This window comes from Salmo salar, chromosome ssa17, assembly GCF_905237065.1.
Source record: "Salmo salar chromosome ssa17, Ssal_v3.1, whole genome shotgun sequence".
NCBI classification, from domain to species: Eukaryota; Metazoa; Chordata; class Actinopteri; order Salmoniformes; family Salmonidae; genus Salmo; species Salmo salar.
The window spans coordinates 224161-234806 of record NC_059458.1 but is presented as its reverse complement, the minus strand read 5'-3'; the positions used below and the strand labels follow the sequence as shown (position 1 = coordinate 234806).

At 40.0% G+C, this 10646-nt stretch overlaps 1 protein-coding gene across 2 annotated transcripts; it reads right to left on the bottom strand.

The window, feature by feature from the left end:
- Positions 1-861: 861 nt before the first annotated feature.
- Positions 862-8873, bottom strand: LOC106561307 (ets homologous factor). 2 transcript variants are annotated; one of them, XM_014125119.2, is made up of 9 exons: positions 8606-8873; positions 5398-5503; positions 4980-5237; positions 4592-4648; positions 4149-4193; positions 3981-4043; positions 2382-2426; positions 2054-2249; positions 862-1946 (listed from the first exon to the last, which is right to left on the bottom strand). In XM_014125119.2, exons 2-9 carry the CDS (start codon positions 5492-5494, stop codon positions 1847-1849), a joined length of 861 nt encoding a protein of 286 aa, XP_013980594.1. In that variant the 5' UTR covers positions 5495-5503; positions 8606-8873; the 3' UTR covers positions 862-1846. The 2 variants fall into 2 exon arrangements, with proteins under 2 accessions (XP_013980594.1, XP_013980595.1); XM_014125120.2 differs by having other exon boundaries at positions 4149-4190.
- Between the last annotated feature and the right edge of the window lie 1773 nt (positions 8874-10646).

Genomic DNA, 10646 nt, shown 5'->3' with positions numbered 1-10646 from the left:
GTGAACATTGATAACATTTTCAAAGATGCGTACATTTTGTGGACTTCAAAAATACACCAAAAGAATGACACAGCAATCAGTGTTATGTAAAGGTGGAGGATTAAAAAACATGAATTGCACAGAGCAGGGGTGGAGGCATGGACAGAGATTTGACTGCGAACACAGGGCGTGAGAAAGGGGGGCATTGAGTGTCGCTTTTCTTATCTGAGCGGGCATCAGAGGCGAGTCATCTGTCCATCACCCTGAGGTGTCAGCAGAACGGCCATGACATGCACCGGATAAGACAGCAATGTCATGTCCTATCTCTAAAACGTATGGCTTCTCATAGGCAGGCATAGAGAGAAAGAAAGAGCGAGAGAGAGAGAGAGATTTGAGTCTCATCCAACACCTCTGTATGAAGGCCTGGTTCCCTGCTCTCTGTTGACAAATGGGTACTGATCCCATCTAGCTAAAATTGAAACAGCCCAAAATGCAATTGGCAGTTAAAAGTGAAAACTTGAGTCAGATAAGACTGCTTGATTATTAAAAAAAAGAAAATAGCAAAACTCAGCTGGGATTCTTGTTACATTTGCATGATAGCAGTCAATAAAGTTCAGATTGACATGAAGAGCTCAACAGGAAGAGTTGTCAGTCAACTGATTTGTGTGATAATCATCCCACTCGGCACAGATGTCAGTTCACAGTGAAACATTTTAACATTTGGTTGAGTTGTCAACTAATGTAAATCCAACGTGAAATTAACAAAAAAATACGAATTATGAAATGTTTTTATGATGTGGAATCAACGTTGATTCAACCAGTTTTTGCCCAGTGGGATGTTCATCTAGCTCACACAAATAATGACACACAGGCAGGCTTTCGTCTGTTATTTCAAAAACACAAATCCTTTATTATTTAAAATACATATATGATATTTACACATTTCTTTTTACAGCATAGCGTAGTAAATGGGTGAAGACGAGTTGACATGGCAAAATGAGAAGACATTTCTCAGCATCAGATCTTGAAGAACACACACAGAACATCCTCTAATTTCAGCATGTCCCATTGTTGCATCTGAATGTGCTCTATCGTACTATCCTGAGCTGCCATTGTGTTTGGGCCAAACAGTTCTCTGTTTATCCTTGACATGAATAGGGAAGTTGTGGTTCTATTGTGAGATCTGTTACATATTCATAACTAAAACAAATTTGAAGAGGATGAATGCAAAGAAGACAAGAGTTTCATATTTACTAAAGGAGATGTCTTGCGTAACACATCAATCAAACATACTTCGGAAAGAACATTATACAGTTTAAATGTGTACAACAAGCTGGAAATATTTAAAATAACGCATCTATAGTTTTACAATTTTTTGAGTTAACCAGGCAAGTCAGTTAAGAACACATGCTTATTTACAATGACGGCCTAGGAACAGTGGATTTACTGCCTTGTCAGGGGCAGAACGACAGATTTGTACCTTGACAGCTCAGGGATTCAATCTAGCAACCTTTCGGTTACTGGCCCAACGCTCTAACCACTAGGCTACCTGCCGCCCCATATGTCAATGCTTTTTGCTGTTCAATCAAAAATAGCTTTCAGTGCAAATAGTTATCACTCTTTGAACAGGAAAATGTAAGCAGTCAAATGTAAAATATGGTCTTTCTTAACCATATGTAAATATATCGTACAGAAACTCCCAAAAATGTCAAGAGTTGCAATGAGGCTTTCTGCTCCTCTTTGTAAAAGAAACAACATATATAGTAAAACATCACAGCGACACATTAAAATCCAACAAAATAACATAAATAGACATCTTCACATGGTGGTTAAAAAAAGGCACAAAATGGTGGAGAGGTGTCCTCTTTCACTTCTCTGACTCCCTCCATCCTCGTGCATTCCTTCCAAACTTGTAGACCAGCCTTCGTCCATCTACACGTTCCAGGATTTCCCGTTTGTAGTAATATCTGGAATGATATAAACAGGGACCTTAACGGAACAGCAAAATGACTTCCTTCTTAACATGTGAACCAGGAAATAAACATGAAACCACCCTAATCCTTTCAGTCTCTACCTCATAGCTCGGCTGAGCTTCTCGTAGGTCATGCTGCTATTGTTCTTCTTCTTGCCCCACAGCTGAGCCACGGCCTCTGACTTGAGGAAGCGGAAGACGCCCTCTGTCCGATCCTCCCACTTGATCAGGCCTGGGTTCCGCTCTGGGTTCAGCAGAATGTCCCTAATGAACTCCCACAGGTGGGTCCCCCGGGGGTCTGAGGAAAAACACAGAGGTGGTGGAAATTAGAACCATCTACTATCAGTTATAGCATTGGCGAAATGTTGAGCATTTATATTAAAATATATGATTCGATTGTATTGAAGATGTTCATGTAAATACTACTCACTGTGTTTTTTGACCTGATGAGGGCGACTGTGAGATCTATTTGTGTCTGAAAGTAAATTTAATACACAGATATGGTAATTTAGCAGATGCTTAAAACAAATAAAAATTAAGACATTTAATACATTTGGTAAAGGTGGCAATCGAACCCACAAGTTGGTCTAGCATCATAGTAGTCCAACCAACTAACCTACAGCAGCAGGTAGCCGAGTGGTTAGAGCATTGGTCCAGTACCCAAAAGGTCACTAATTTGAATCCCCAAGGTGAAATAATCTGTCGATATGCCCTTGAGCAAGGTACTTAACCCTAAGTGCTCCAGAGTAGCACTTGACAATAGCAGACCCTGGCTGTGACCCCACTCTCAGGGGGAGTTGGGATATGCAAAACGCTTTCCAGGATATGCAGTTGACCTGGGTGGGACAAAGCAAGGCCTAGAACCTTTAATGCGTAATATGAACTATTGCTAGCTGGCTCCGAGACTTGGAAACGTCCCGTTACCACACCTGACACCACTTACTTAAACATCTGCCCATTTCTAGTTGTTAGATCTACCGATCCCATTTTTTTCAGATATTGTTCACAATTTGTGGAAGCCATCTGATGTGTTTCCAGCTCTGAGTATCAGTAATTCAATTATAGCTTGTCAATGAAAGATTACTTAATTTTTTATTTATTTAGTGTGTGCTTGATCTTGTGAATTCTGAACTGTGTAACTCCTACCTATCTTCTGATCATTTCCTCACAATCTCCCAGATGTCTTCTTTCCAAATATGGCAAGTTTTTGCATGTCGTAATCATGTAATTAAACATGAATAGCAGTTACTTTTGAGTGTGTCTATTTAGGCGGAAATCTACATTTTGCCATTACATTGAAGAGGAAGTTATAGGATTAAACATACCGGCTATACGGCGGAGGTACAGCCCATTAGCGCTAGCTATTGCTACCTACAGTAGATATAGTTTTTATTTTTTTACAAATCAATACTTGGAGTCAAATAAATAATATTGCGATATGTAATTGAATCGATTTTTCCCCATCAATAATCCACACATGTTAGCCTAACCTTTGTACCACTGTCTTACGCATTTCAGATTAATTCCATGGAGCCCAACACTGTACAATTACATGGGTGTGGGGAACATAAACAGGATGAGTTTGTTCAGTTATATTGTCATATATTGTTTGCTCAGTGACGTTGTGGTGATGTAGTTTGGTGATAAGGAGTAGACTCAGCTGCCTCTTTCCCAAAATGATCACTGAACGTTCATGGACTTTACTCAATAGCCTTGTATTGCCACTCTGTTTGCTCAGTAATATAATAATATATGCCATTTAGCAGACGCTTTTATCCAAAGCGACTTACAGTCATGCATGCATACATTTTACGTATGGGTGGTCCCAGGAAATGAACTCACTATCCTGGCGTTACAAGCGCAATGCTCTAGCAATTGAACTTCAAAGGACCACGATGAAGTCATATTTTCTTTGGGGACTAAGCTATTGTAGGTCGATGTCATCCCTTGGATCGCTGCTCGTTCCAATTAGTGTGTTTACATAATGTTTTGTAGGTTTTCAGTCCTCATCTTTGGTCTTGTTTCTTACCTGGACTGGAGGGAGTGGGTGAGGCCACAGGTGCAAGGGATTGAAACGAGGGATCGTAAATATCTAAAAAGTAAAGAAATATCAACAAGTAAAAAATGATGCTGTCTGTAAGTTAGTTAAAAATTGTACCTTTCTCCAAAATTCTATCCATTCCAATGTGGTACCTACCTGCAGGATAGATGCTAGGTTCTGTGAATGGGCAAGGGAAATCTACTAAAACAGGAGAGCACATTAAGCTTGCATGTACACTTAAGAGGCATTACATTCATTTAACATTTTAGCAGACACTCTTATCCAGAGCAACTAGAGTTACGTGCCTATGGCTCAAGGGCACATCGTCAGATTTTTCACCCAGTAGGCTCGGAGATTCAAACCAGCAACCTTTTGGTTACTGGCCCAACACTCTTAACCTTTAGACTACCTGCCGCCCATCTGAAGAGTTTAGTCTAATCACAGACTAGTTTCAACTTACATCATTTATTAATTAACTAGTGTCAAACAAGTTGAGACATGCATAGATATGTAATAACTGGAGGAGTTTCTTAGGGATGACTTGAAGAACATGACTCTGTGTGTTCATGCATGCCAGTGTTTGTCTATGGTGCTTTTACCATCTGGCTCTGATTTGATAACGTCCAGCGGTGAAAACTCCACACCAGGATACTGACCTGTGTAGGGATGACATGGAAAAACAAGGGGTCATTTAAGGGCAATACCATTACACGTACAGTAACAACATGGGCTTTCATTATTTAGTGTTAATCAAACTTGATATTGAATTCCTAAATCCTTGATCCTCCTACGCTGGTACAATTTGCTGTTCCTGTTTTTTGTGGTATTCTAACCGCCTCAAGTGTTAACTGAAATGAAATACTACCATTCAACATTTGATGACCTAATCTATCACAGTATGTTTCAACAATGCATGGCCTGACCTGGCGTTCATTCTGATAAACATAACAATAACAGAGGACATTACAGCCCAGTGTGTGAACCCACCGCTCCATTTGAGCTCGGTGAGGCTGTGGTAGAGGATAGGCCCCACGGTGCCCGCAGCACGGGTGAAGTCCTGGTAGGTCATGCTGCACAGCTGACGTCCGTCCACATCAAAGTTCTGGAAAGGGATGGTGGCAGCGTCGATCTGGTGCATATCCAGCATCTGCTGCAGCCACTCCCACACCTGATACTTCGACCAATACTGAGGCTGGGAGTCCTGGGACCACAGGCGACTGGTGTAACCAGGCATCACTGTGGAAACTGGAGTTAGGGGTAAAGGTAGAGATTAAGTGTTATTTTTCATACTTTGAATGTGTTGGGGGTGTAACAAAAACATTTGAACTCTGGCTAGCCCAGGTATTTGTAAATAATTAAACCAGCAGAGCAATTCACTGAATTGAGCAACCAAACTAGTCCTCACTGTCTGAGCAGGGGTAGGAGCTCCATGTTGTCGGCAGCTGGCTCTCAATGCTGGCAGTGGAAGGGATGCTCATGATACAGGTGGTATGACGGACCATGGTCCAGAGCTGGGGAGAAGACACATACATTCAGTATGGAGTAAAACCCTGAACAAGATGATTGGTAGGTTACATTGTAATCACACACGGTGCAAACAAACTGTGTCTTTCCCAAATCTGGGTATCTGAGTTGAGATAGGGTATGTTTCTATATGACGACATTGACAGATGTGAAACAGGATGACAAAGAGAGTCAGTGTGAAGACAGCATGGGAGTGATTGGGTGACATGCTCGCCGTCCTTAACGTGTATTTGCAAAGTGATGGATCTGTATGTCTGTCTGTTTTGCATACATAAAGGCCTATTTGTTCTTCTGATAGTTGAATGAAATGAGTCAGTCACACAATGATGTGTTAATACCGGAGAACTCGACAATTTAGTGCAGAAACGCCTGCAGGACATGCATGATTGACAACCCAGATACAACAAGCTCTTCCTATAAATTACATGTCTATGTTTTAAATATATTAGGTTACAGTGCAGTTCCTTTTTTTTCAGAACTACATCCCCTTAGGATGTCAACACATATTAATAGTGCTGTGATACCTTCCCTGTAGCTCAGTTGGTAGAGCATGGTGTTTGCAACACCAGGGTTGTGGGTTCGATTCCCACGGGGACCAGCACAGAAAAAAAAAAATTATGAAATGTATGCATTCACTACTGTAAGTCGCTCTGGATAAGAGCGTCTGCTAAATGACTAAAATGTAAATGTAAAAAAATGATACTCAGGTAATTATAGTTGCTAATGCCAATTAATGAATAGTATACATATGAAGGAATGCTTCATCGAGTATGCAATATGCAATATGCTTATTCAATAGGGTAGACAATAGCCGTTATAGTTCTGTATACTGGAGAAATAAATGAAGAAATAAAACACTTCCCAATGCCATGATCAGATCAACTTTGACTGTAATGACACGTTTAAAGTTTAAAAACAAGTTCAAATAAAGTTCTAAAGAATTGGTAATGAAGTGTTATTGTAAAAGTAAATACAACATAAATAGTATCAATCATTAGTTATTTGAATATCTATGGGAAGACGTCTGTAGTGCACAGCAGGTGAACCACTGTATCTTCTCCGTAACCCCACCATAAAGGACTGCCCGTGAAATGTTAATAGTGTGCCAACAACATGGCTACATTCATTTAACTGTTGTTGAGAAAATACTTCACCACAACTATATTTGCATGTTATATGTAAATATACAGTACATTAGAATTGCAGGTCGGCACTGAGGCCAATGACAAGGTGGAGTTGTTGCAGCACTGTACTTGTAATGGCCTGGTCACATGTTTTACTGTTGTCTAGACTGTAGTGCATTTATCTCGACTTTGTGGAAGAGAATGCCTACCTGGAGTCTAACTTTTTGGAGCATCTATAGTAAATGTATAATTTGAGATCAATTATTGTTCAGTGATAGGTGCTTCCAGGGACAGCTCATCTCAAAATCAGCACACTTTTGAAATCTGAAAACATCTTAATTTTGGATTGAATATTTAATGTGACAATGTAATCTGCTTTATTATATTGTAGGAGCGTATTATAAACAAATATGGTCTGTCTGGGAAAAGTTGTCATAGTGCTCATCTGCAGCTTCAGTTTGACAAACAATATACTCAGCTCTTTATACTGTGACCTATATTCAGCTTCTCTTTATTGACCACTACCTGGAAAAGGCTGGATTATGATGGCCAATAAAAACAATGACACCAAATAACTGTACAACACCATGTTTTACAGTACATGACCTATGTGGGCACAGTGACAAGCTGAATGAGAAACATAAATTATACCAAGTCTTCCTCAATTCTAAACAAAAGCAGTTTCCCAAGAACAAGATCCCCGAGTGAGATTTCACTAGAGGTATGTGGCACTTGGCAGTTTAGGCCATGGCTTTGGTTCAGCTCAGGATGCCAAGTCTCACCACCTGCATGCTTTGTGTTAACTCTCAGTGCTGTCTACTATTTGTCTGCCTACCGTCTGGTCTGAGTAGTCTGAAGACTGCTTGTCTTCATGGACGTAGACTGCAGGTATTGTATTTCCTGACCGTTTAGTTTGGCATGTCCCTATCATCAGGTAGCAGTTTCTATTTACTACAATCTCCTGGTCTGTTCAAGATTAACTTATTAATGATCCAATGTGTGAACTATTCAGTAGTGAGTAATACAGTTCCATGTTAGCTAGACAAAGCTTTTGGGAAACTTGCCCCTGATCAATATTCACTACCTGTGCATCTTATCAGCCCAAAAAATAAAAAACGAATTGTATAGATAATTACCTACAATCATGATGATAGGCTTACAGATGAAGGAAGTAAACAGACAAACAAATGATCACTGACCAATGTAACTTTTGGTAAGCAGTAAACAAGTGCAGGCAGGTCACACTTTCCTATACTGAAGCTTCTGGAGAATCCCTCTGTGGAGTTTTATCTCAACGGATTTAAGTTACAACCCATGTGAGGTGATTACAGTACACTAGTGTGTAGATGTACTGCACCTTGTCACATATTACTATGATATACAAGCATTTCACTACATTCGCAATAACATCTGCTAACCATGTATATGTGACCATTACAATTGGATTTGATTATAAAAGGAGCTTACCAACATTTGTTTTACTTCTCTTTCAAAGGGGCAGTTTGTATCTCAAAACAAAACAGATCCCATGAGGAGTACATTTGTCCATGATCACATTTACTTTGTAAACAAAAGTGTATGCCATTTATTTTAGGACTTCAAATGCAAGCCACACAGTTATTTAAAGCCTAATGTATATTCAGTCATCTTCTTTAACGCTGTATGTACGGCACTGTAACAGTTTTTTCTAATGCTCAATGAGCATTACAGGCAATCAAAGCTTGACACACAGTTAGACAAATGAATCAAACCATCACATTCTAGTCTGAAAGACACCTAAAGTTGTGCCTACATTGCTTTGTTACAGTTCGAATACCCACTGTCTGCATAGCCAAAACACCAATTCACTTCTAAGCCTAGCCATTTCAACCATTGTTTTGATTGCGCTATTGTGTCAGTATAACAGCGACTAACACACATAGAAGCAAAGCTGGTTGCCTAGCAATGCTCAGCATGGTTTCCTACCAGAGCTATGGACTGGGTTCCGACCAGGATGGGAGGTGTCGTCTCTCTCTCTCTCTCTCTCTCTCTCTCCTCTCAGTTGACTTCAGGTAGGTGAGGTAGCTAGCTGTGTTTCTCTACACAAATGAGTGGAGTGTTATTTTCAGTGCTAGAAGCTGTACTCTTTTGCTTCCCAAAACTTTAAAAAAGTTCCAGCCCACACACACACCAAGGTGCTGCCCCAGCAGTGGTTATTTTATGCTGTCAGCTTCCTTGTCCTATCCTTATCCCTCCCCAATTGGCTACCAGGACATGTTCGGGACAGGTAGGAATTTGCATACGAATAGCTGAGTGAATTACAACATCTGACATACTGTAGGTGTTACTTTCACTCTTTGGGCTCTCTCTCTATTCTGGTCTCTGGTCACTCTCTCGCTCTCTCTCTCTCTCTCTCTCTCTCTCTCTCTCTTTCTCTCTCTCTCTCTTTGTTTCTCACATGCACGGCCACACACACATACAAACACAAAATGTCGCAAGGTGGCATGAAGTTCACATTGTCTCAAACCTGATGATGTTTCTGTTCTCAGAACATTTGGCTAAAGATAGACTCTGAAAATATATTTTACTAACCCTTTCGAAGCTAACAGCAAGAACGATGGCCAACATGTTCCTTTTGTATTACTTATACACTTACTTTTTTTTAACGTCCTTACGCATAATTAGATTTCCTTCGACTAATTGTCCATTAGAGAACCCTGTGTTCATATGAATACTTTGGGACATTGAATCAGTGTAAACATACTGTTTGCTACAGTAACAAAATTCCCATTATCTGATGTTTCTTCTGATGAAGAAAGAAAAAAGGGGGAAAACTGATCTGTGTGTCTAGGACACTACAATGTCTCATCTCAACAGGAGAGCACTGTGGCTGGAGAGTGGAAGATGCTTTGACCAGTCCTGTGTTGTGGATACTCTGTTCTCCTACCAGCACCAGCAGTTTGAAGGTGACACACCATGCGGTGCTCAGAGCTTCTACCTATATGTTTACACTTCAACCTAGTTGTTTTCTTCTGTCTGACACAGACACCAGAAAAACACATGAGCATAGTGAGATGATTGTTCAATATGATCTAATTGCTGCTGGTGCCTTTGTTAGAGCTGATGTGTGACATGCTGAGAGCTTCTCCTGCTGCTCTTATCATGTGATTCTCTTTGTCTGTTCCATGGAAACCGCATTAGCTGATTGATAGAGATAGAGATAGTCATATTACTGTGTTATTCAGAGATCCTATCATGCCTCTATTCAAATCCACCAAACCCTGTTGCCCGGGCAACCTAATTATCTAACAGAACATGAATTACTGGCTAATTAGACAGTTCAATGTTTGAGTGACTTCATGCCTTTGAGATTTATATTTGATGTATCTTACTTTGATCTCTACAAACATAGTTTGAATAACACAACAGTAAATACAATCAGAATACTGTGTATAGAGAATTCAGTTCATCACATGCAGCTCTTTAGTCAACCATGTCACCCCTTTTACTTGCAGTAGTTGTTTTTTGAAAATGATCAGAAGAAGTACAAATAGTCTTTTTTGCTTGTTGCCAATTAGGGTTTTGACAAATGTAACATTGCCACACTCATCTATGTTCTTAAAGCACACAGATAACTCTCTTTGGAGTTCAGCAGAGCTTAGATTGGAGAACTAAGAGCTTCATGTCGTTGACTGAACATTTAGAAACGCTGAAACTGTCTAATAGGCTGAAGCAAGGAAAGTCAGAGAGGGAAGTATATGTCAAGTTTCTTCCAACAAAGTCTATCCATGTCATACATGAGTCACATGTTTACCTAAGCAAAGCTATCATTCTCCAACAAAACTCTTTCCTTATGGTAAGGGAGGGACAGAACTGTTTGATATTAATGACAATAATAACAACTTGTAGGCCAACTTATTCAGTCCTACAAGAAAAAAATCGCAGTATGTAACGTATGTCATTACATGTATAAATCAATACAACACAGGTTTTCTATGTTTCAAATCAGTTTTCCCCTTCCCCTGTT